The sequence below is a fragment of the Panthera uncia genome, assembly GCF_023721935.1.
Source record: "Panthera uncia isolate 11264 chromosome A3 unlocalized genomic scaffold, Puncia_PCG_1.0 HiC_scaffold_12, whole genome shotgun sequence".
In the NCBI taxonomy this organism is placed as follows: Eukaryota; Metazoa; Chordata; class Mammalia; order Carnivora; family Felidae; genus Panthera; species Panthera uncia.
The window spans coordinates 9211764-9238231 of NW_026057579.1; the positions used below are offsets into that span (position 1 = coordinate 9211764).

General features: G+C 39.4%; 2 protein-coding genes across 4 annotated transcripts in view; one reads left to right on the forward strand and one right to left on the reverse strand.

The window, feature by feature from the left end:
* Positions 1-559: 559 nt before the first annotated feature.
* On the reverse strand, positions 560-7290 carry MORN2 (MORN repeat containing 2). Its single transcript, XM_049652717.1, has 6 exons — positions 6918-7290; positions 6788-6871; positions 4322-4372; positions 3600-3706; positions 2620-2756; positions 560-898 (listed from the first exon to the last, which is right to left on the reverse strand). The coding sequence occupies exons 1-6, from the start codon at positions 7288-7290 to the stop codon at positions 796-798; spliced, it is 855 nt and encodes a 284-aa protein (XP_049508674.1). The 3' UTR covers positions 560-795.
* DHX57 (DExH-box helicase 57) overlaps positions 6873-26468 on the forward strand; it is a 55944-nt gene continuing 36348 nt past the window's right edge. Inside the window, exons 1-8 of one of the 3 annotated variants that reach the window (XM_049652257.1) lie at positions 6873-7015; positions 15698-15915; positions 18146-18298; positions 19339-19524; positions 19829-20667; positions 22453-22631; positions 24350-24471; positions 25919-26114. In XM_049652257.1, the coding sequence (XP_049508214.1) occupies positions 15704-15915; positions 18146-18298; positions 19339-19524; positions 19829-20667; positions 22453-22631; positions 24350-24471; positions 25919-26114 (1887 nt within the window). In that variant the 5' untranslated portion in view covers positions 6873-7015; positions 15698-15703. The other 2 variants (XM_049652254.1, XM_049652255.1) reach the window with 2 other exon arrangements.

Consider the following 26468-nt stretch of genomic DNA (forward strand, 5'->3'; position numbering starts at 1 on the left):
GTCTTTTTTAATATAGCCTACTGATTGTAAAGTCCTGTCTTATTGTAGGTTTAATTCACATTTTCCTAGACAGTAATGATGTTGAGCATCTTTTCATTTGCTTATTAGATATTTGCATATCTTCTTTGAAGACAAGTCTATTCAACCCATTTTTTAATTGGGTTTGTGTTTTTATTTCCATACATTTACGTATGAGTTCTTTACATACTCTGGAATCTAAACCTGTATCAGATATATGATGGGTAAATACTTTCTCCCATTCTGTGGATTGTCTTTTCATTTTCTTGATAGTTTCCTTTAACACACGGATATGCTTTTTTTTATGTTTATTTTTGAGAGAGAGAGTGTGAGTGGGGTAGGGACAGAGAGAAAGGGGGACAAAGGATCTGAAGCAGGCTCTGTGCTGACAGCAGAGAGCCTGATGCGGGGCTTGAACTCACAAACCATGAGATCATGACCTGAGCCGAAGTTGGACACTCAACCAACTGAGCCACCCAGGTGCCGCCACACAGGTATACTTTTTAAATAAGATGACAAAACTCAGGCACAGAATTGGAAATTGACTTTACCAAGATTTAGATAGTTCTGCTGTGTTTATTAAAAGGAATCACATAATTTATTTTACACTGAGTATACGATGATGAAAATCAAGTTCAAAAAGGTGTGAGTGATGGTTTTATTGGCAAAGTTAACATCTAGAGGTAGGGTATGAAGTTATTTCAGCTGACAGATTTCAGTGTTTTCCTTACAACTAAAAGCTTTCATTACTACATTAAAACTTTACTGCAGGATATCCTACATGTGGAGCTTTAGTCTCAGGCCCGGAGCAGCAGTGAAATGGAAGTTACCGCACCATTCCAGTCCTTGGACATCAGTGTATTGTCCTTCACCTTCTACCCTGCAATAGAGAAAAGTAAGTTTGTTCGTTAATCAAGACCAAGAATTTACAGTCCGGAAAGAAGATTGTCTGGCATATTATACTCTATGCCTAAAAAATGGTATCTTTCCACTTTCAAACTTTGATTTAAAATTCAGCATCCTAGGGGCGCCTGGGTGTCTCAGTCAGTTAGGCGTCTGACTTCGGTCCAGGTCATGATCTCGTAGCTTGTGTTCGAACCCCTCATGGGGCTCTGTGCTGACACAGAGCCTGGAGCATGCTTTGGATTCTGTGTCTCCCTCTCTCTCTGTCCCTCCCCCACTCACACTGTTTCGCTCTCTCACAAAAATGAACACTAAAAAAAATGAGGGGCACCTGGGTGGCTCAGTTGGTTAAGCGTCCGACTTCAGCTCAGGTCATGATCTCACGGTCTGTGAGTTCGAGCCCCACATCGGGCTCTGTGCTGACAGCTCAGAGCCTGGATCCTGCTTCAGATTCTGTGTCTCCCTCTCTCTCTACCCCTCCCCTGCTCATGCTCTGTCTCTCTCTGTCTCAAAAATAAATAAAAACATTTAAACATTTTTTTAATGAATAAATATAATAAAATTCAACATCCTAAAAAAATAAATAAATAAAAATCAGCATCCTGCTTTCATATCCTACCAAAACCATTACTATTCCAGACATTGCCATTATACGAATTTCGGTGTAAATTCAAGATTTTAGGATCACATACACTAAATTTACATAAAACCAAAATAATCAGTTAAAAAATGAAAAGTTCATATTAGTTCATTTATTTATTCAACAAATATTTATTAACCATCAACGATGTTTGAGGTGCTGTGCTCTATGTGGGTGTTTTCTTGGACTCTTGGGAGTGGTGAAAATGTACTTCACAGACATAAACAGACCTTTATTCCATGGTTAGATTTTTTTTCCCTTTATTAACATCAGTGGAAAAAGTCTGTTATCATCGGAGTCAGAATAGGTGAACATTTTTCTGCCCACCTCAAAATGTACTTATATCAACCATTTCATAATAATTAGGTTGCATTTCAATTCTGGAAATAAATAAAGCAGTATTTATAAATGAACATGAGCCTCTAGACGACACAGTATGGTGTTCAGTGTGAAGGTTAAGCTTATGAAACTGTGCTTATGTTTCATTTCACTTGTAGTTTTCCTTTAAGCATAAGCTCAGAGAGGACAACAGTGGGCACATTTCTACAATTTGAAAACTAACTAATTTTGCTTACATTTTAAAAACTAGCTTAGTAAAAATACACATATATCAGGTCAAAGGCAATAAACAATTATGAAATTATTCCCAAGGCTGCTTTTTAAAAAGTTTATCAGCACATTTCAAGTGAAAGTAATTTTTGGCCTAAATTTTCTCTATAATTATTATAAGCTTTCCATTTCCAAGCTGACTGTAAAAAGTTCTATAGGAAGAGGAGAGTTAAGAGGAAATAAATGAAAAATCTAATAGATTATCACCAAGAATGGGATTTTCTTTTGGAGGCTCATAATGGTCTTAGCCTCTCTTATAACATTCTGCCCCCCAAAATAACCCAACAATTCTTTCCTTTTTACTTTTTTTAACCCAAGAATTCTTAATAAATATATCTTAATGAAATATATTACAAAAGAATATTTAGCATTGACTAAATATAATAATTAAGCAAACATGCCTGAAAAGAACCTTTTAGAACTACAATGACTTTTTATTTTAAGCTCACCTATTTTCATTGAAGTTTCCAGTATACTTTGCCCCAGTTGGGAATGTGTAAGTCCCCAATCCATGAAACATATTGTCCTTAAAGTGTCCTTCATATACTGCTCCTGAAAAGTGCTCAAGTCTTCCAAAACCATTCATCTGTTTGTGACAAAGGAAATAACCTCAGTAACTAATATTCAGTTTCCCTAGAACACTTCAAAAAGGCACATATATGTCTATCATCCACTTAGTTATTATTTAATCTATCATTGTATCACCATTTCCACAAAAATTAGACAACATTTACCATTTATCATTGTCCTTTAAATATATCTCTCCCTGAAGTCCACCAAGTCAAATGTTCCTGATCTGGGGCATTTGAACATCTAGGGGAGGTCCATGATGGTGAAAATAGGGTCCTCAAGATATCTTGAATATATCAAAAATCTTAAAGGACAACCAGTTTAGTTAGCCCAGGAAACAGTACAAAAAAGTTGTTAGGAACAAACATTTGTATTCAAGCAGCCCTGAGTACGCATCTGGTTTCATCACTCACTGGGCAAGAAACCTGAGCTTGATTTCCTTCACTTATAAAACAGGAACATTAATAGTACCTACCCCATGCAGTTGCTGTGAGGATTAAATGAGAAAATTCTGTAGTGAGGTTAGCCTTACTCAGTGAATAGGAGATGAGAAAGATGATAATAAAGATGATAGGGGTACGTTGCTGGCTGGGTGGGAGGAATAAGTGACTCTTCATTGAGTGGGGGACGGTAATTGTGAGTTCAAGCTCCACAGTGGGTATAGAGATTACCTAAATAAATAAAACTTAAAAAAAAGATAATAAACACTGTATGACTTTAATATTACTCCTATGTTTGTATCAGTTATTTGTACTGTATAGCCTACTCACATGTGCTTTTGATTAATGGTGAAATGCCAAGAATCATGTAACCAATAGACTTACTTATCCACTGTCAGTATTGAAAACAGCAATGATACCTTGTCATCTTTCCAGCTTCCTGTGTAGACAATCCCATTAGGAGTGGTATGAATACCTATTCCATTTCTCTCAAAGATTCCAGAAGATGTTCTTGTACAGTCACCATCTAAACAAGAGAGAAATATATTGTGATCCATTATGAATGGGAACCTTATTTCACTAGGTAATAAAGTATTTATGTTCAGGACTAATCACAGCTGTACCTTATGGGTCTCTGAGTCTAGCATTGAAACCAATGAGACCAGAGATAAGGAGATCCATGGACTTGGAAGGTCCTGTGTTTTGTTTTTTTTTTAAGTTTATTTATTTATTTAAGTAATCTCTACACCCATCATGGGGCTCAAACTCACAACCCTGAGATCAAGAGTCATATGCTCTTCCGACTGAGCCAGTGAGGTACCCCTTAGGAGGTCTTGTAACCATTGATCGCTTCTCGGCCTTTTGGCTAAGATCAAGTGTAGGAGGTCTTGTAACCATTGAAACAAACCAGCCAGGAAGACTGATAGATCCTGTACATATGTTTCCAAGGCATACGGTCTAGACTTAACATTAGAGTTTAAATTTAAAATCTGTCCATCTATTTGTATTTCTATGTTAGTTTTATTTAATGGAGTTGATATCCCAATAGTAGTTTTACAAAATTTACAGTCTCATGATGCTGTTACTCTTATGCTATTTAATCTTAGTCTAGATAGAAAAAGTAATTGAAATGTATGCTTACCATACTTGTCTCCATTTGGAAATACAAAGTTTATCTTATACACTTCTGCAGCTGTTTTAAAAGATTTAAGAAACATCACATAAGCTTATGTATTTTTATGTCAGAAGACCTATAACAAATGTGCTTTAAGAGCTAACCAAACAGACTCACTTCATATGATCACAAGCATATCATGATTTCCAGTGTCTACTGCAGGATCTTGGGGAAATAAATAACTTTGTCTAGATGATCTATTTTTATGTGTTTATTATAATAGCTTTATTAATATATAATTCACATACCAGAAAACTTACCCTTTAAAAGTATATAATTCAATGTTTTTAAGTATATTCATAGCCATGCAACCATCACCACAATCTGACTTTAGAATATGTTAGCAGTTAATCTCTATTCCCCTAATTTTGACTCCCACCTCTTCTCTACCCCCATCTCCACCTCACCCCAGCCCTAGCCCCAGCCCCTGGCAACCACTGATTTACTTTCTGCCTCTATGGATTTGCCTATTCTGGACACTTCATATAAATGGAATCATATAATACGTGGCCTTTTGTGATTGACTTATTAAGCATGTTTTCAAGGTTCATCCATGTTGTAGCATGTAGCTGTACGTCATCCCTTTTTACTGCCAAATAGTAGTCCGTTGTACAGAAATAACAGTTTGTTTATACATTCAACAATTGGTGGACAGTTCGGTTGTTTCCAGTTTGGACTGTTATGAACAACATTGCTATGGACACTCATGTATAAGTTTTTGTACAGATATATGTTTTTCTTTCTCTTGGGTAGCCTATATGACCTATTGATGCCCTCACAAAGGTAAAATGGAGTGAGGAATTGGCGAAAGGAGGGAATAGAAAATAAAGAAAGTAAATGATAGTGGGGAGAAGTAGCAGTGAAGGTGTCTAAACAAAATGAGATTGGAATGGAGACCAAGTCAAAAGAAAGAAAGAAAACCACAGAACTGAGGGGAATCAATGCATCAAAGCACAGGAATATTTAGTGGGCCAAATCAGTAGAAATTATTTTTTTCCAATACCAAAGAAAACATATATGTAGAGAAGATAAGTAAATTTTAACTTCTAGGACAATAGAGTCTACCAGAATGTTACTCAAAATGTGTCTCGTGCATCAGAATCACCTGGGATGCTTGCAAGTTCCATACTACTGAATCAGAATTTCTATGGGTAGGGCAAGAGAACTGATATTTTTAATTTAAAAATTAATTCAGGAGACGCCTGGGTGGCTCAGTCAGTTAAGGATACAACATTGGCTCAGATCTTGATCTTGCAGTTCTAGAATTTGAGCCCTGCATTGGGCTGTGCGCTGACAGCTCAGAGCCTGGATCCTGCTTCAGATTCTGTGTCTCCCTCTCTCTCTCTCTGCCCTTCCCCCACTTTCTCTATCTCTCTGTCTTTGTCTGTCTGTCTGTCTCTGTCTCTCAAAAATGAATAAACATTAAAAAAATTTTTTAAATTAGTTTAGGTGCCAATTGAGAAATACCAGAGATTCATCCCCTTTGAGGAAATATAAGAAAATAGGCAGAAGACTTTAAAATACTATAACCTACTGTAAAATACTGTAACAGAGAGAAAGGGAGAGTCTAGTATCCTTAAGACAGGAAGAGGTGGTTATGAAAAAGAACCAATTAGCAATCTAGGAAATGAATTAGGTAACTAGTGTAAGGACTGAAGAGCATAATGGACACAACTGAAAAGTAAATTGGTGAAGTGGAAAACGAGGTTGAAAATTTATCCCAGAAAAAGGCACAAAGAAAAAGACAAGTATTACCTGAGCAAAGCCTGTCTGATCTCCCTTCACTCCCAGATGCATCTGGGAGTCTCCACAGCACCCTGGGCTGATCCCTACCATAGTACTTAGAACCCTAATAAAATAACGCTTTTGTGGTGGAATCCCCTATCACAATACCCAGCTCATTTAGGTTAGGGATCAGGGATTAGTCGAATCTTTGTTCTCACTCTAGTGACTAGCTCAGTACTTAGTATTTGCTGGTAGGAACTCAATGTCTAGTGAATAAATGGCATTTGGAAAGCAATCGCTAAATGCTTATTAAGCAGAGCGCTTAACTTGATCATACAAAAAACAGAACTGCCTTCAAATGCCCTAAAACATGGTTCCACATTCGAAACTTTGTAATGTTAGAGCTAGAGGGCAACCTAAGAGATGGAGACCATCCGGAACCATGGAGGAAACAAACCCGGAGAGGATGGCACTTGCCTAAGATGTCACAACAGCAAATCAATGGCCGAATCAGAGCTAGAATCCAGGTGTCTGATTTCTAGGCCGGGGGAGGGGGGGTCTCTGCGCCCCCACGCCACCAGCTGTGTAGGACCATCAGGAAATAGTCACACCCACACCTGAGCTACCACCATGAAGCTATCTGGCTTCATGCGAGTTCTACTTAAAGGTGCCCTTCCCCGCTCAGGGCGTTGGGAGAAGGGCACTTACTTGACAGAGGTGTGTTGCTAAGATTTTCTTGACTCGGCGATTCCTCCTGGGCATCCAGCTCTACGGCCTTGAAGGAACCAAACGCTTACTCAGCGCGGACCGCGACTCGGTTGCCGGGGCGACCAGGCACCTCTCACCCGGAAGCGAATAGGCGAGGAGCCGAAGCTGAGCCAATCGGGAGGCAGCAGGCTGTGCAGCTGCAGCCGGGCCGCGGCTGAGCCGCTCCAGGTGAGACCGCGGTGGGTGGCGAAGCCCTGGTGGGACCCCTCAATCCTGGGCGCTCCTTCCTGACAGCCACCCAGGGAAGCAGCGCTGCCAACCCGCCACGGCCTCCCTTTCCGCGGGCAAGGGATGTGTGCCCGTGTGCGTGGTCTGCGCGCCGCCCTGGTTGTCCGTGTGCGGATCCTTTTACCGCCTCCCTCTCCGGGGGTGGCCAGGGTCTGAGGAGCATCCCGCCCGGCGGGATCCACCCTGGCTAGCTGGGGCCGGTGAGTCTGGACCATCAGGATTCCGGGTTGTCCACACCCCGGCAAGAGGGGGGGCGCCCAATTCAGCTCAAAGAGGGGTAAGGGGTTGCATTGCATCCTGTCTCTGTCACCGTCTCAAACTGAGTGGCTCACTGGAGACGATGTATGCTGGAAGAAAGGTACCAGGTGAAGGTATCAGCGTGGAGCCGGATATATGGGGTCAGTCAGAGATTTGCCTGGGAGCGGAATGGTGTGTGATCAGTTTTCAGTGCCCCGCTGGTGATTCTGTTCCTGGGGGCCGATTTGGGGTGTGAAACAAAGGATACTCTTTGAGCCAAACTTAGGTCCCTGTGTCTACGGTGTAGAAAGATAGTTGGAACATTCCCAGGCTAAATGGAATAGAATAGTGAGGTCCATCCATGTAGATTATACAACCTAATTCCCATTCCTTTTCAAACATGTGGGCAGAGTCCTATTGGATATAGCCAGCAAGTTTTCCTTCAACATTTTGAGAGCAGATCTCAGATCAGGTAAAGGTGATATTTTCTGGGTTGGTATGAGACAAGTTGTTGATCGTTATTTAGGTGAGCTAGCTGTGGCTTGGTCTGGTTGGCTAGCCACTCTTCTTTTTAAAAATCAGAGGACAGTCTCTTCTTGCTTTTTTTCCCTAATGTATTTTACTACACAGATTTACCTGGGTGGTTTTTGAGCTGAAGCACTGATCTTTCTGTCTGATTTGTATATCCTTTCCCTTTTCCTGAATTTTAGAAATAGTAGGTGATTATTGATGCGCAAGTTTATAGAATTCAGTTTGTCTCATTGTTTCGGCCTCCCGTTAAGCTTTTAATGACCCTACATTTTTGTGAGTATATGTATAAGTTTCACTGTTTTTACCGAAGAGTTTGAGAGTTATGATATTCTTATCTAAGAGGATCTGGAGTCAGAGGAAACTTACAGTGAAAGGATTTTAGAATTTGGATTGGAAAAGTGTACTAGTCATTTTTTATTGTCATACTTTGTTATATTTTGACACACTGGGGGCCTCTCTGGCCAGGAAGAAACTGCCCTTCCTAGGGATAGCTAATTAACACCTTGACCTGTGAACACACCTCTCATCTGCAAACCAACCCCCAACCACCTACCTCCTTTATCTAATTTTTGCACATCAAGCCAATTCCTCCCTTCCCCGAAATCAACCCAAGGAGGGACAGCCCCTGATCCCCAAAGCCTGCTGGAATTATCTTACTTAGCCAACCCTAAACTATTTACTCTGTCCTGCCTTTCTGGCAGAAACCCCAAGAAAGGCTGTGCCTTCTGCCTTCGGCTGGCTCCTCTGTTCCTCCTGACTGACACCGGTGTTTCCTCCTGTGGCCTGGCCTGGCATGGCATGACATGCCTTTCTTCTTCCTGGCCAAATGGTGAATAACATTAAACTTTTCTTTCAGTGACATTGACCTCTCCTTGTGGTTACTTTTATAAATTAAGACCCAGGCACAACTCAAAGGGGTTTGGTTTATCATTAAACTTTGAATTGACGATACAAGGTACATGCATGTGGTGAGCAGGAGGAGATGTGGCAGAAAGAATTTGGGCTTTGGTGTCAAACAGATTGTTTCAAACCCTGGCTCCAGACTTTGCTGCTAGACATTAGGTGACATTAAACAAGTCATATAATTTATCTATGTTCTAGTCTCCTCCTCCTCTATGAAATATAGAAAATAATATTTACCTTACAAGGTTTTTAGAGGGTTAAATGAAATGATCTTACGTTTCCCCTGGATGCAAACTTGTGTATTCAGCTACCTTCAACATGTCTCCATTTGAGTATCTAACCGGCAGCTCAAATGTAACATATCCAACCTGAACTTGTGACTCCCCCACCCAGATCTTTTCCTTCCCAATATTACAGTTCTGAGCATATGGCACCACTATTTACCCAGTTAACCTAAGCCAAAAAAATCTTATAGTAATTCTAGATGTTTCTGTCTCATACTTGTCCTATAATTTGTCTACATTTAAAAGACATTCGGGGGGCACCTGGGTGGCTCAGTTAGTTGAGCATCTGATTTTGGCTCTGGTCATGATCTCGTGGTTCATGAGTTCAAGCCCCACATCAGGTTCTCTGCTGTCAGCACAGAGCCCGCTTCAGGTCCTCTGTCCCTCTCTCTCTGCCCTTCCCCTGCTTGTGCTCTCTCAAAACTAAATAAAACATTGAAAAAAATACATTCAGAATCTGTGACCACTTTTCAACTCTGCTCCTCCCACCCTAGTCCGACCCACTGTATTTTTTCTGTATTTGTTTGGCCTGAACAACTGAGTAGTTTCTTAGTTGGCCTCCTGGCTTCTCACCCCTCTGCAGTCTATTGTTCACATAGCAGCTAGTAATTTTCTGAAAACATGAGTCAGTCTTAGCAGTCTTTTGCCTCGGCTCTTTAGTGACTTCCTATCATATTTAGCATCTCTTAAACAGAATAAATTCTAGCCTTTTTAAAATCTAAAGCTACAGGGGTGCCTTGGTGGCCCAGTCGGTTAAGCGTCAGATTTTGGCTCGGGTCATGAGCTTGCCAATCCCGAGTTTGAGCCCCACGTCCAGCCCTATGCTGACAGCTCAGAGCGTGGAGCCTATTTCAGATTTTGTGTCTCCCCCTCTCTCTCTCTCTACCCCTCCCCTGCTTGCACTCTGTCTCTCTCTCAAAAATAAATATTAAATTTTTTTTTAAAACAAAAATAAATAGACATTAAAAAATAAGTAAAGTCTAAAGCTACATAAAACCCAAAGCAATCTATTTCTCTACTTGAGATCAAAACAAGTCTCTTTTTTCCTATCTAAACATAATTCTTGGCATGGAGATAAATCGGAATTCACATGATATACTTTTTCAAACTTTTTCAAAAACTTTAAGCCCTGCTTTAGAGAGGAATTCTTATATTACACATACATATTTACATATTTTTTTCCTTCAAAGACTAATGACAAATGTACGAGGTTAATAGGCATGTAATGGGACCGTAATAGTACTAATAACGTGAAAATAAAAAGCAGTTCTTTTATAGGAAGTGTTCCTGTATGGTGCACTATGAAACGGGATCACAGAATCTATGTGCATACATGAATCACCAAAAGTTCAGAAACTAAGCTCACCTTAAGAAAATTCATTCTCTTGTTTAGAGCAGAGATCTCCAAGTCATGATGTATAACACACAAAAGCCAAGTATTAGCCTAAATTGGCAATAACTGCAACTTAAATTAAAACCTGAACACCTAGATTGTTACTGTGGTTCTACAGCTTTTGCTCTGTGGTCTGCAGGTTTTATTGAGGTCACAACCTGTTATCTTTTGCCTCTCCTCCTTGTGCTCCCTGTCTCCAGCTTTTTCTTGGCCCTTCTCTGCTCTCTGACCTCATCCCCTCTCCTCACTTCAGTACAGACCCATCAGACTTCTGACTGTTTGTCCAGCTCGGTGTATTGAAGCTATTCTGGACTTGGCACCTTCCCCTTAGAATATTCTTTTCACAAATATTTCATGGCTCACTCTCTCAATTTGTTCAGCTGTCTGCTCAAATATGATCTCAGGCCTTTCCTGACCACTGTATTTAAAATAACAGTCTCAAGGGGTGCCTGGGTGGCTCAATCGGTTAAGCATCTGACTTCGACTCAGGTCATGATCTCACAGTCCATGAGTTTAACCCCACATCGGGCTCTGTGCTAACAGCTCCAAGCCTGGAGCCTGCTTCGGATTCTGTGTCTCCCTCTCTCTTTGCCCCTCTGTCTCTCTGTCTCTCAAAAATGAATAAACGTTAAAAAAATTAAAATAGCAGTCTCAGGGTTTTGTTTTGTTTTTTTCTTTATAACACTTGGCTGATATTATCTATTTATTTGTTTATTGTCTGTCTTACCCTCTGGAACATAAGCTTCATGAGGAATTTTGTCTTTTTTGCTGTTATATCCCTAGGAACTGGCACATAATAAGTGCTCAATAAATGTTTGTGGACTGAATGAATCTCCATTCTCATATCAGTCATTTATTCAGCCTTTAGTCATGAATTACTACTATACACCCAAGACTGTGTTAGAGGTACTGTGTTACTTAAAAAAGAGACATAATCCTTTGCCTTCAAAGAACTTTTTTGAGAGGAGGAAGGAGGAGATAAATATAGATAAACACTGTATAAAAATGTATGATTATGAAGGATTTTGAAGAAAGGAATACCAAGAGGCCTAGTTTAATTTCCACATTGACTGAGTTGCCCAAATTTTTTCCCGCTTTTGATTTCTAATTTCATTTCACTGTGGTTGCAAAAAATATTTTGTTTTATATCTATTTTAATTTATTGAGATTTGTTTTATAGCCTAGGATATGGTGTATCCTGGAAAATTTTCCTTGTGCATGTGAGAAAAATGTGTATCGTGTTGGGCAGAGTGTTCTATGGATGCCCCTTAGGTCTAGTTGGTTTATACTGTATTTCAAGTCTTCTGTTTCCTTGTTGATCTTCTGTCTAGTTGTTCTAACACTATTGGTGAAAGTGGGGTATTGAAATGTCCTCTGTTATCATTGAAGTGTCTATCTCTCTCTTCATGTCTGTCAGTTGTTGCTTCATGTATTTTGGTGCTCTGTTATTAGGTACATATATATTTATCATTGTTATATCTTCCTGATAGATTGACCCCTTTATCATTATGAAATGTCCTTTATTTCTAGTAACATTTTTTGCTTTAAAGTCTATTTTGTCTGCTATTAGCCATTCCAACTTTCTGGTGGTTGCTGTTTGCATAATTTATCTTTTTCCACCCATTTACTTTTCATTTGTCTGTATCTTTGAATTTCAAGTGATAAATACCATGTAGTTGGATCATTTTTTAAATTGAGGTATAATTGACATGTAACATTATATTAGTTTTGGATATACAACATAATGATTTGATATTTGTATATATTTTGAAACGATCACCACAGTAAGTCTAGTTAGCATCCATCACCATACATAGTTACCAAAAAAATTTTTTTCTTGTGGTGAGGACTTTTAAGATTTACTATCTTAACAACTTTCAAGTATGCAATATAGTATTATTAACTATAGTCACCATGCTTTACTTTACATCTCCATGACTTACTTACGTCATAAGTGGAAGTTTGTAACTTTTGACCCCCTTCACCCATTTTACCTACCCTTGACCTCCGACTTCTGGTGACCACCAATCTGTTCTCTGTATCTATGAGCTTAGTTGTTTTTGTTTTTAAATTCCACATATAAGTGAGATTGTACAGTATTTGTCTTTCTCTCTCTGACTAATGTAGCAAAATGCCCTTGATGTCCATCCTTGTTGTTGCAAATAACAAGATTTCATTCTTTTTTATGACTGAATAGTGTTCCATGGTATATGTGTGTGTGTATCACATGTTCTATATCCATTCATCCATCAGTGGACAGTTAGATTGTTTCCATGTCTTGGCTGTTGTAAATAATGCTGCAGTGAACATGGTGGTGTATATATCTTTTTAGTCAGTGTTTTCATTTTCTTTGGCTAAATACCTAGAAGTAAAATTATTGGATTGTATGGTAGTTCTATTTTTAATTTTTTGAAGAACCTCCATACTGTTTTCCATAGTGGCTACACCAATTTACATTCCTACCAACAGTATACAAGAGTTCATTTTCTCCACGTCCTTACCAACACTCGTTATTTCTTGTCTTTTTTATAATAGCTATTCTAACAGGTCTGAGGTGATATTTCATTGTAGTTTTGGTTTATATTTCCCATTAGTGATGTTGAGCATCTTTTCATGTACCTGTTGGTCATCTGTATGTTCTCCTTGGAAAAATGTCTATTCAGATCCTCTGCCAATTTTTTAATTGGATTGTTTGGCCTTTTTGCTGTTGAGTTGTATGAGCTCCTTATATATTTTAGATATTAACCCCTTATCAGATATATGATTTGCAAATATTTTCTCACATTCAGTAGCTTGCCTTTTCATTTTATTGATGTTTTCCTTTGCTTTGCAAAACCTTTTTAGTTTAATGTAATCCCGCTTGTTTATTTTTGCTTTTACTGCCTTTGATTTTGGAGTCAGAGTCAAAAAGCGTCACCAACACTGATGCTAAGGAGCTTACTGCCTATGTTTTCTTCTAGGAGTTATATGGCTGCAAGTCTTACATTCAAGTCTATAATCCATTTTGAGTTCATTTTTGTGTGTAGTATAAGATAGTAGTTGAATTTCATTCTTTCATACATGGCTGTCCAGTTTTCCCAACACCATTTATTAAAGAAACTTCTTTCCTTGTATATTCTTGGGGCACCTGGGTGACTCAGTCGGTTGAGCATCCAACTTCAGCTCAGGTCATGATCTCACAGTTCGTGAGTTCGAGCCCCACGTTGGGCTCTGTGCTGACAGCTCAGAGCCTGGAGCCTGCTTCGAATTCTATATCTCCCTCTCTCTCTGTCCCTCCCTCAGCTTGTGCTCTGTCTCTCTCTCTCTCTCTCTCTCTCTCTCAAAAATAAATAAACATTAAAAAAATTTTTTTTTAATTATACTCTTGGCTCCTTTGTTGTGAGTTAATTGACTGTGTATGTATGGGTTTGTTTCTGGGGTCTCTATTCTGTTCCATTCATCTCTGTGTCTGTTTTTATACCAATACCATACTGCTTACCATAACTTTTTAATATAGTTTGAAATCAGAGTGTGATGCCTCCAGCTTTGTTCTTCTTTCTCGAGATTGCTTTGGCTATTCAGGGTCTTTTGTGACTTCATGCAAATTTTAGGATTGTTTGCTCTATTTCTGTGAAAAATGCAATTGAAATTTTGATAGAGATTGAATTGAATCTGGAGATTACTTTGGGCATTGTGGACATTCTAATAGTATCACTTCTGATCTATGAGCAGGGACTGTCTTTCCATTTATATGTATCTTCTTCAGTTTCTTTCATCAATGTCTTATACTTTTCAGCACACGGTTCTTTCACCTCCTTGGTTAAGTTTATTCCTAGGTATTTTATTCTTTGTAATGCAGCCTATTACTTCTTGAGTGAAAACAATTTTCTCTTATTATAGGAATATGTAATCCAAAAAAAAAATATCTTGAATCTAATTTTGGCTATATTTTATAATTTTAATGTATCATATTTTCATTTTTACTTTCTTTTTGCTTTTTTTTTAATTTACTTTCATTTTTCCATTTTGCTTTATATAGGTAGGTGCTCTGATGTTAAGTGCATAAATACTTACAACTGCTAGATCCTCTTGATGAATTAATCCCTTTATCATTATATAATGACCGTCTTTGTCTCGAGATACAGTTTTTGCCTTAAAGTCTATTTTGCCCAATAAAAGTATAGCTGCCCCTGCTCTCTTTTGGTTTCCATTTGCACAGAATAGCTTTTACCATTCCTTCACTTTCAGCCTGTGTGTGTCCTTAAAGCTGAATCAATTCCGTTTAGGCAGCATATAGCTGGGTCTTGTTTTTTTCATCTGTTCAGCCACTCTGTGTCTTTTGCTTAGAGAAGTTAATCTATTTACATTTAAAGTAATTATTGAGAAGTTAAGGGCTTAATAATTGACATTTTATTCATTGTTTCCTGGTTTATAGATCCTTTGTTTCTTTCTTCCTCTCTTGCTGTCTTTGTCATTTGATGCTTTTTCTGTAGCAGTATGTTGATTTCCTTTCTCTTTTGTGTACCTACTGTAGATTTTTGCTTTGTAGTTTCCATGAGGCTTACATAAAACATCTTATAGTTATAACATTCTATTTTAAACTGATTAACAACTTCAATGGCATACAAAGGCCCTATACTTTTACTCTACCCAGGCAAAATCTCTGAGCCAGGTCTGTGTCTCTGAAAGTGTATACGTAAAGTAAAATTTTATCAAATCACGTATTAAATACATGAAAAACATCTCTTCTCAACTACAGTGTTTTTTAAAGTATTTTTTTAAATGTTTGTTTATTTTGAGAAAGAGAGAGACAGCACACATGTGCTCATGGGGGGAGGGACAGAGAGAGAATCCCAAGCAGGCTCCTCCCAACGTGGGGCTCAGTCTCACGAACCTGTGAGATCATGACCTGAGCCAAAATCGAGAGTTGGATCCTTAACCAACTGAGCCACCCAGGTGCCCCTCTCGACTAGAGTTTTTAAAACCCTATACCAAATCTAACCAAATCAGAATGTAGGATTGAGGCTTAAGGACACGTGTTTGGAAACTTCTCCATGTATTTTTGATGCACATCCTTGGTTAAGCAACCTGTGTCAGAGAAAGTCACTAAAAAATATTAATCCTCAGAGGGATGTGCTTGTAAAACTTTTGTAAAAGAATTACCTATTTTCCCCTAGACTGACCCTTGTAAAAATATGCAGTTCCTTATCTGTCTATAATGGGCTATATCCATAACTTCGACAAAGGGTTATTTGTCTGATTTTATGGTGTCTGTATTACTTTTTTCTCTTGCAGGTGAAAATGAGTTCCTCAGTAAGAAGAAAAGGCAAGCCAGGCAAAGGAGGTGGAAAAGGGTCTTCTAGAGGAGGAAGAGGAGGCAGGAGTCACACTAGTAAATCTCATGGGGGTGGCAGCAGTGGTGGTGGCAGTGCTGGCAACAGAAAGGCCTCGAGTAGAATTTGGGATGACGGTGACGACTTTTGTATCTTCAGTGAATCGAGGCGCACGTTCAGGTCATTATGCCTTTCTCATGTTCAGAGATAGAAACGGTATCGATTTCTAATCTGTGGGACTTATACTCTTGTTTTTTTTGTTTTTTTGTTTTTTTTTTAAATTTTTTTTTTTCAACGTTTTTTATTTATTTTTGGGACAGAGAGAGACAGAGCATGAACGGGGGAGGGGCAGAGAGAGAGGGAGACACAGAATCGGAAACAGGCTCCAGGCTCTGAGCCATCAGCCCAGAGCCTGACGCGGGGCTCGAACTCACGGACCGCGAGATCATGACCTGGCTGAAGTCGGACGCTTAACCGACTGCGCCACCCAGGCGCCCCTGTTTTTTTTTTTTTTAATTAAAAAGTTGTTTTAATTTTTTTTACTTAGAGAGAGAGAGAGAGAGAGAGAGAGAGCGCTCACAGGAGGGGCAGAGAGAGAGGAGAGAGAGAATCCCAAGCAGTCTCCACACTGTCAGCCCCACGAAGGGCTCGAACTCATGAACTGTGAGGTCATGACCTGAGCTGAAACCAAGAGTCTGACGCTTAACCGACTGAGCCTCCTAGGTGGCCCTCCTCTTACTTTAAACCCTTGAAGGCCCCCACTTTGTAACCTTTTCTAAAGGCATGATGCCAAGTAATAGCTTTTTTTTTTTTTTCGAAGGTTGAAATCTGAAGTTAACTTCAACTTACATGACACTGTGAATTGAATGTAATACTGTCATTGAAACTAATGTTACCAGGAAAGCAAATATCGGAAATAGCGAAAGTGATGAAAATGATTTTAAGTATTCCTTACACATTGTAGTTTGAAAATGCCAAAATTCGACGTGACTGTACTCTGTCTTTTTAGTTGATGAGTTATCTATTTTCCAGACATATCAGCCAAATCTTCACTGGTGCTTCAGGTGACCAGTGACAGAGTCATATCCAGGCTTCTTTCATATTCAACTTTTAAATAACAAATAAATTCTGATCATTCTAGTGAATATTTAATGAAAGTAAAGATTTTACTACTGCATGTTATGCAGTATAGGTATAGAATTCTCATTGTCTCTTAAACAGCGCTGCAAGCTGTCTACTGGAATTTTTAGAGATTAGCTACTCTCACTTTCTCTCCCTTTTCTGGGAACAACTCCCAACTAAATATTAGTTAAAAAAAGAATATAGGTGGGGCGCCTGGATGGCTCAGTTGGTTGAGCTTCCAACTCTTGACTTCAGCTCAGGTCATGATCCCAGGGTCGTGAGACTGAGCCCTGTGTTGGGCTCCGTGCTGAGCATGGAACCTGCTTAAGATTCTCCCTCTCTCTCTCTCTCTCTCTTTCTCTCTCCCCCTCTGCCCCTCTCCCTCATTCACATGCACTCTCTCTCTAAAATAACAGATAATATTAAAAAGAAAAAAATTAAAATATGTTGTAGAAGAATATTTAATCTTACGAAAATTCCAGTTTTATTTTGATGAGGAAATAAATTATAAAAGATTATATGTGCTGTATACTTTCATTTAAAAGTGTATATAAAAAGAATTGATATTGGGGCGCCTGGGTGGCTCAGTCGGTTAAGCGTCCGACTTCGGCTCAGGTCTTGATCTCACGGTCTGTGAGTTCGAGCCCCGCATCGGGCTCTGTGCTGACAGCTCAAGAGCCTGGAGCCTGTTTCAGATTCTGTGTCTCCCTCTCTCTGACCCTCCCCTGTTCATGCTCTGTCTCTCTCTGTCTCAAAAATAAATAAACGTTAAAAAAAAAAAAAATTAAAAAAAAAAAAAGAATTGATATGAATTACGATGGCTTCTGTTTTCTGCTTTTTTCCAGTGAACATGTATTTATTATTTTTTTTTTTTTTGTAATCAGGAAATAACGATAAGGTCAGTAAATATTTCAAAAGTAAGGCTTAATATTCCCATTGTTTTCAGATTGGGCACCTAAAACAGAATGAAATAAATGCTTTGCGTGCAACATTTCTTTTGAAAGTCTCTACTCTCAACTGCAGCAGGAGTCATCATAGCATTACTTTTTCCAGAGGATTCTTGAGTTAGTGAAACCAGATTTAGTGATTAGGAATCTAACCAGGTTGTTTTTTTTCCCCAGCAGTTGCAAGATAATGAAGTGTGGTAAATACTGTAGAAAAGGGGAAATTCTTCACAGTCATTGTCATCTTTTGTAAAACACTTGACAGTCCAGTCCATGTTGTATCTGTTTGAGGACTGTGAGGAGAGCGTAAGAGTTCTGGTCACAGGTAAATGTGTCCTTTGCAGACCTAGCAACAGTAGAAAAGGAGAGGCACGCCCCAAATGGAAGCCCGAAGCCAAAATGCCCCTTCAGACTCTGCATATGACTTCTGAGAATCAAGAGAAAGTGAAAGCTCTTCTCCGAGACCTGCAAGAACAAGATGCGGATGCTGGATCTGAGTGAGTTATTTTATTTGAGTCAATTATTATGTTAAGGAAGATATATCGGCAGTGGGGGCAGTGGGGGCAGTGGGGGCAGTGGGAACGTCCGTCCGTCCAGTGTGTCTTTGGAATGCTTTTCAGTACTGATCCTATTGTGACAATGTGATTAGTTGAAAGTGAGCCAAAAGCAAAACATGAATAATTATTCAGCAGCAGTTTTAGAGCATGTTTGTTTTGCAATATCTGGGAGCAGTACAGATTGCCTTTGCGTCTTTTCTTCTGAGGACAATGCTGGTATGGATTCAGTAATTGCTTTATTGACAGACTTCCAAATAAAACCCTGCAGTGAACAAGTAGACGTGTTGTTCGAGGAGCAAATATTGAGTTGATCAGATGAAGTCTTAGGATTACACTTTCTCATAACCATCTGCCTCAGAGAAACAACTTTTAATATTTTGGCTGTTTTTGCTCTGTGATTTCAGTCAAAGAAGTCAGTGCATTCCATTCACCAGAACCGATGGGTGGGTTAGTCAACAGTTTAGCCTCCGTCTTACCTACGTATCTCTTATCTGCCTTAGATTTAGGAAAGGTGGTTAGGCAAAGCAAAAAATCAGGGATGGTTTTTATGAATGAGGAGAAAGAGGATGGCCAGGGCTTCTGTAGTTAAGAGTACAGGCTCTGGGGTCACACTGCCTGGGTTAAAATCTCTAGTTGCTCTTTACTGTATACCTTTGGCAATTACTAACCCTCTCTAACTTTTAGTTGATCATCTGAAAAATGGACATCCCAGCAGTATCTGATCGAGGGTTGTGGGGAGATTTTTAAAGAGCTAGAACACATACAACACTTAGCATAGAACCTGGCATTAATAAATGCCTGATAAATATTAATTGCCAAGAAAGAAGTTAGATCAGTAAAAGTTCAAATCAGTGACTGAAGAATGGTTAGGATCCTGTGTCCTTTGGCTCCCTGAATTAAATTCTTAGACTCTTGCTAAATTTTACTTTGAAGTAAGTGGAACTTAATATCTAATAATACGAACATGTTACCTTTGTCAGAAGAGGCATTTCTGGGGAAGAGGAAGATGACGAGCCTGATTGTGATGATGAACAGTACTGGCCTGCTGGCCGAGAAGCTTCCCTTGTTCCCGACTGTGACCCTTTGGAATGTGCTGGCTCAGGCCGAGTGGAGCCTCCTAATCCAGAATTCACAGTCTCAACATTTGCAGTGCAGAAACTTGCCAGGTGATTGCTTTCAACATTTATGGCGGCTGGGGGAGAACTGAAGAAACTGGAATCACATTACAAACCCTACTCCCCGCTCCTGGAAAGCTCTCCTGTTGCAGGGGCTGCTGCGGTGCTGATGTGCCTAATACCCTCTCTTTCAGGACAGGGTGACTAGGGAGGGATCCATGTTACCAGGGATACTTTCTCAAAATGCCAATCCTGCCTATATACAGTTATAACTTCACATGAGCATGTTTAAATGAACTTCACTTCTGTGATTTGAAATTACTCAATATTTTTTGTCATGTTTCACACTTGGTAGGTATGGGTTCAACCCTGAACGCTGTCAGGCAGCCCTGCGGATCTGTGATGGAGATGTGGGGGCATCGCTGGAACATCTGCTCACACAGTGTTTTTCAGAGACATTCGGGGAGAGGATGAAGCTCTCTGAGGCGGTTGCCCATGTGAGCGTGGATGAGTGTGTGGAACAGCGGCAGGAAGAGGCATTTGCTCTGAAGTCAATCTGTGGAGAAAAATTTATCGAAAGAATTCAGAACCGAGTCTGGACCATTGGATTGGAATTGGAGTATTTGACGAGTAAATTCTGCAAATCAAAGCAAAAGGAAAGCACCAAAAATACACAGGAGACTTCACTTGAAATCTGTAAATTTTACCTCAAAGGAAATTGTAAATTTGGATCAAGATGCAAATTCAAACATGAAGTGCCCCCAAATCAAATTGTCGGAAGAGCAGAAAGAATTGTAGATGATTCTCATCTTAATGCTCATGAAGATGCCTCTTTTTTATATGAACTTGAAATTCGATTTTCTAAAGACCACAAATACCCCTATCAAGCTCCCCTTGTGGCATTTTATTCCACCAATGAGAATCTACCTCTGGCTTGTCGTTTACATATCTCTGAGTTCCTTTATGGCAAGGCCTTGACATTTGCAGAAACTTCCGAACCTGTTGTATATTCTTTGATAACCCTTTTAGAGGAAGAATCAGAAATAGTCAATTTACTAACAAACACCCATCACAAATACAGTGTCCCTCCTGTGAACTTTCCACCAGTATCGTCTGGGACCAGAATAAATAATCCTGTCTGTCGTAAACCAGTGATCCCAAACAATTCTTTCGCTCCAAATCAGACTCCTGAAGGTATGGAAGGCTTTGATTGAGTGGAGGGTTTTGTGGAGGGGGCATTCAGGATGGATTAAGGAAGACCAAGCTTCTGAGGGCTTCTCTAGGATCTCCCGGTGATCTTAGGCCAATCAGTCTCTTCAGTCCAAGGGCAAAAGGGAATGAGAATCCCCTGAACTGTGGCCTGACTTTCACTGAAAGCCCCAGTTTTGTCACTGTGATTGGGCTGTCTGCATTGAAAGTTTGTAGTGATACAGAAGTTTATTCTACAGTTGGGGGTTGGAAGAACCTTAAAGCATCTTCCCAGAAAATCTGTTTGATTTAATCCATTTGGTTTCACATGTTTACTTCTGATGTTTTTCATGGAATTACTTTCAACTGAGTTTTTAGAGATATTTCTCTTTCCACAGTATACTAGACCCCCAAAGTCCATTAGTGTTAAGGCTATCTTTATGAAGTCCTAAACCCTCAGTTTAAAAAATGTTTGTGGAACCTTCTGGCTTGATCGCTTTGTGGATTTGCCATACAGATTCGTACACCACAGTTAAACTCCTTTTTCAAAGTTCTTCAAGGAATTCTTATTTGTTGCCATCTTTGAGAGAAACAAGTTTTCCTGATTTCACAAGAGTTCTTAGGTAAACATCAGTAAGTAGAGAACAATGAAACTGCATTAAGGTGTGGATGGCATACAGTTGGCCAGGTTCACTCACTAGCCACTTGCTGCCAAACAGCAGTTTCTAGTATGTGGGATTCAAATATATTCCTGGAGAAATGACAGATTGTGTGACAGGGCCTTTTTTTTTTTTAAGTAACACCTTTATTGAGATATAATGTACATACTATAAAATTCACTCTTTTAAAGGGTACAATCCAGTGGCTTTTTAGTATATTCAGAGTGGTGCAACCATGACGACTATTTTTTTTTTTTTAATCTTTATTTTTGAGTGAGAGAGAGACAGAGCGTGAGCGGGGAAAGGCCAGAGAGAGAGGAAGACACAGAATCTGAAGCAGGCTCCAGGCTCTGAGCTGTCAGCACAGAGCCTGACGCGGGGCTCCAACTCAGGAATGGCAGAGCCGAAGTCAGACGCTTAACTGACTGAGCCACCCAGGCGCCCCAACCATGACAACTGTCTAATTCCAGAACATTTTGGTCAACCCTAAAAGAAACCCCATACTTACTAGCAGCGAGTGCTCATTTCTCCCTTTCCTCAACCCCTGACAACTATGAATCTACATTCTGTGTCTGTGCATTTGCCCATTCTGTATACTTCCTGGAAATGGAATCATACAATATGTGGCTTTTGTGATCGGCTTCTTTCACTCAGCATGATGTTTTCAAGGTTTGTTCATGTAGGATATATCAGTACTTCATTTTATTGCTGAATAACACTCCATTTTAAGGACATGCCATATTTTGTGTATTGATTTATCATTTGGTAGACGTTTGGGTTTCATGTCATAGAATTTTAGGAACACTTGCAAATAGTTGAAACTGTCAGTTAATTCCTTGAATGTAAAGAGTCTACAGAATTAACAAAGCATGCCATGATTTTTTTCTTCTTCGTTTTTAATTTGGTTTAGCAATAGCCACTTATTCCTAATTAAAGTATATTTGAAGATGCATTTTAAGTTCTTTAGCAGTAGAAGTAGTTGTTTGAAACAAATGAACCTGCTTTATTCAAGCTTTAGCTTTTTCTCCATCTTACGATTTTTTTGTTGTTGTTACTTTGTTAGAGAGTGACTCTCCCCCTTTGCTAAAGAAAGGGCTCCATATGGAAAATGTTTCCTTTTATCCCCTGCAAGTTGAAAAAGAATCAGAACCTGAGGAGGATTCAGAGGAGGATGAAGGTCCTGCACCAGTTATAGTGGAGAATGAGAGCTATGTGAACCTTAAGAAAAAGATTTCCAGAAGATATGACTGGCAGGCAAAATCAGTACATGCTGAAAATGCTAAACTCTGCAAGCAGTTCCGAATCAAACAGGTAGGGTGTTCCCAGAGATTGGCTAGCATTGCCTCCCTACTGTACAGATGAACTGGTTAGGAGTGAGAAAGCCTCGCTACCCTCCCTAGTATGCTTTTGTTTCTCTTTAACTCCGCGTGGTCAGTTTCTGCAAGCCACAGCAAACTTGGGTGCATGTTCTAGATAGTTTTCGAAAATCCAATGGCTAGTGAAAGTGAAATGCACGCATATATACCAAATATTCTCAGAATCTTGTGGCTCTGGTACTATGACAGGCAATCTGATAAGTGAAATGAAAATTAGTGCTGTGATTTATATTAGAAAAAATAGTGGAGAAAGGAGAAGGAGGGACTCTGACTCCATTTGAGAGAATCCTAGGATGAATAACTTGCCCAAGGTCACATAGCTAGCAGGTGGCCACACAAGGGCTTCAAGTTAAATCTCTGTTTCCAAAGTCCATAATGTTTTTATCCCATTCACATGAAGATTGTTTTCAAAGAACCTGTAAGTGAACTGTTAGGGCAGGGTTGGATGTAGGACAAAAACAAGTTGCTTAGCCAGTTTGGGGATTGGACTGGATGCTGTCTAGCAGCATTTCTAATTGTGAAGTTCTGATTCTGATTTTTGACACAGCATAACACTACGGCATACGTAGTGCAATGCCTATAGAACATCAAAATGAATAGAAATTCACACCATAAGTAGTAAGATAGTAAAAACAAAAAATTACATATTCAGTTTGATCAGTTTGTGTTTAGAGGTGATAAATTTATATGATAACATTATATGCAGAAAATGATGTGTTAATGTAAATTTCTTATATTATTCAACAATATATCTTTAGATTTAACATATGCTACAATCTTTATTGGCCATTGGACGTCAGACTGAGTTACATATATGTGATGGGTGGCCAAAAAGTACCTTTCATGAGTGTTCTTACTATTACTGATTTTAGTAAAAATCTGATAGAACTATGCCATCCAGTGTGGTAGCCCCTGGCCACATGCAGGTGTTTAAATTTAAGTTAATTAAAATTAAATAAAATTAAAAATTCAGTTCCTCAGTAGCACTAACCACATTTCAAATACTCACTAGCCACGTGTAGTCAGAGGTTGTTCTTTTGGACAATGCTATTATAGAACATTTCCATTAACATGGAAGGTTCTACTGGATAGTGCTGGTGCAGAGAATCCTGCTAGGAAGAGCTGGGTAGTGCTAAACAAGATGGCTTATTTCTCTTACAAGATCTTGCAGTTTATTCAGACGTAGGAAAATCACAAAGATTTCACAGCTTTCTCTGGCTGATTCTCTAAGCAGCCTTCTGCTGAAGTCACCAGCCCCCAATCCTAACAAATCTGCAATTTCTGTCTCTGAACAAATTGTTAAAGAAAGAGCAGAAAGGGTGGGTCTAGCTATGAGATTCCAACCTGAGATCTTTGTGAAAGATGATTCAGGGGCGCCTGGGTGGCGCAGTCGGTTGGGCGTCCGACTTCAGCCAGGTCACGATCTCGCGGTCCGTGAGTTCGAGCCCCGCGTCAGGCTCTCAGCTGATGGCTCGGAGCCTGGAGCCTGTTTCCGATTCTGTGTCTCCCTCTCTCTCTCCCCCCCCCCCGTTCATTCTCTGTCTCTCTCTCCCCCAAAAAAAAAAAAAAAAAAAAAAAAAAAAAAACGTTGAAAAAAAAAAAGAAAGATGATTCAAAGTAACGTAACTGATGCCTTATCTTTTATATTATTAGGCTTCCAGACAGTTCCAGGCAATTCTGCAAGAAAGACAATCGCTCCCTGCTTGGGAAGAAAAAGAAACCATTCTTAAATTGTTGAGCGATCACCAAGTGCTTGTTATAAGTGGTATGACTGGGTAAGAATGCAATTTATTTGTAATGCAGCTTTCATCCATGAATATGGTATGCACCCTGGTTACCATAACCAGTTCTACTTGTAAAAAACTAGTAACTGTTCTTATTTGTGCTTTACTTGTCAGATATTAAATAATATTTCACAGAACCTAATTTTACAGATCTTTAGCCAACAGACCCAAATTACAAACAAAAAACAAAAAAACACCTCAGAAATCCATCAAGTAATTTATAGACATTGCACACCTCTTCCCTGAGACAATTTTAAGGTAAAAGGTCTAAATGAAGACTTTTACCAGGCCCATTTTTAAATGTAAAGGATAGTTCTAGAACATTTAACTTAGAAACTTCCATCTGCTAAATTTATTCTGATTTCCTTAGAGCTTTTATTTGTTCTTTTAATAACAACTTAGGGCATATTATTTTTCCTACTTTACCCTTTTCGCATGTTATCCAAATTTATTTAGCAGCAATAGGTTGTAGCTTTAATTTAGTTCTCTACTCAAAAGTATTTAACCTAATAATTACATTCGTGCCCAGACTCACCAATATAGTAGTAATTTGAGATCTTCCAGTTTCTTGGGGTGTCTGGGTGGCTCAGTCAGTTAAGAGTCTGACTCTTGATAGCAGCTCAGGTTGTGATCTTGTGGTCATGGGATTGAGCCCCATGTCGGTTCAGTGTGGAGCCTGCTTGGGATTCTCTCTCCCTCTCCCTATGCCCCTCTCCCCTGCTGGCCCTCTCTTTCTCTCAAAATAAATAAATAAACATTTAAAGAGATCTTCCAGTTTCTTATATTTTTAAGAAAAAATTTTTAATGTTTATTTTTGAGAGAGAGAGAGAGAGAGGAGGACAGCACAAGAGGGGAGGGGGGCAGAGAGAGAGGGAGACACAGAATCTGAAGTGAGTTCCAGGCTCTGAGCTGTCAGCACGGAGCCCCACGTGGGGCTTGAACTCACTAACTGAGATCATGACCTGAGCCGAAGTTGGACGCTCAACTGGCTGAGTCACCCAGGTGCCCCTCAGTTTCATATCTTTTTAACCTCAGTCTACTTGTAGCCAAATCAGTAAGATAATACATAAAAATCATAACATAATACTCCCATTTCTTTAGGATTCAAACATAGAGGTCATTTGTAGTGGTGTTTACAGAACTTAATCTAATGTCTGTTCAATTGTCTCAATTTTACAAATGATACTAAATGATTATTTGATTGCCCTGTTAATCTGAGTGCAAATTCCTAGCAGTTATGAGCTGTAGGTAACAAGTCAGTAGGTCAGTTTAGAAGATAAATGAAGTGGAACACATTTTATCATAATCAGGTTTCTCACTTTCCTCACTGCACATGATTGTTTTGGGTTTTTTTTTTTTTTTTTAGTTTGGTTTTTGTTTTTTTGGTAACTAGCACTTGAAAACTCTCATATTAGGACTTCTTTGTTTTGACATACAGATGTGGAAAAACCACACAGATTCCTCAGTTTATTCTGGATGATTCTCTGAATGGACCACCTGAGAAGGTGGCCAATATCATCTGTACGCAACCCAGACGAATCTCGGCAATATCTGTTGCTGAACGTGTTGCTAAAGAAAGGACAGAAAGAGTGGGTCTGACTGTGGGGTACCAGATCCGGCTGGAAAGTGTCAAGGTTCGTATGCTCTGCTTGTTTCCTGGTAACAGAAATTTAGTTTTCAAGTATAAAGAATTTTTGGGGTCCGGAGATACATGGGCAATTTGGGATATAGACTTAGGTAGGGCTAAAGACCTTTCAGAAATATTTTGGTATAAACTCTTATTTGGGTGTACTTAATTTCCTCTACCTTTTATTCTGAGGCACCTGGGTGACTCAGTCATTTAAGCGTCCCACTCTTGATTTTGGCTCAGGTCGTGATCTCATGGTTCACGGGATTGAGACCTACATCATCAGGCTCTGTGCTGATTGCACGGAGCCTGCTTGGGATTCTCTCTCTCCCTCTCTCTCTCTGCTCCTTCCCTGCTTGCC

Bases quoted from the DNA above. Each gene is read 5' to 3' on its own strand.
- MORN2 (XM_049652717.1), bottom strand. From the start codon at position 7,290: ATGGTCCAGACTCACCGGCCCCAGCTAGCCAGGGTGGATCCCGCCGGG. The intron at 3,707-4,321 runs GTAAGCATACAT...TCTCTTGTTTAG, and splicing joins TCCAAATGGAGACAAGTATG to ATGGTGACTGTACAAGAACA. The intron at 899-2,619 runs GTGAGCTTAAAA...TCTCTATTGCAG, and splicing joins GGAAACTTCAATGAAAATAG to GGTAGAAGGTGAAGGACAAT.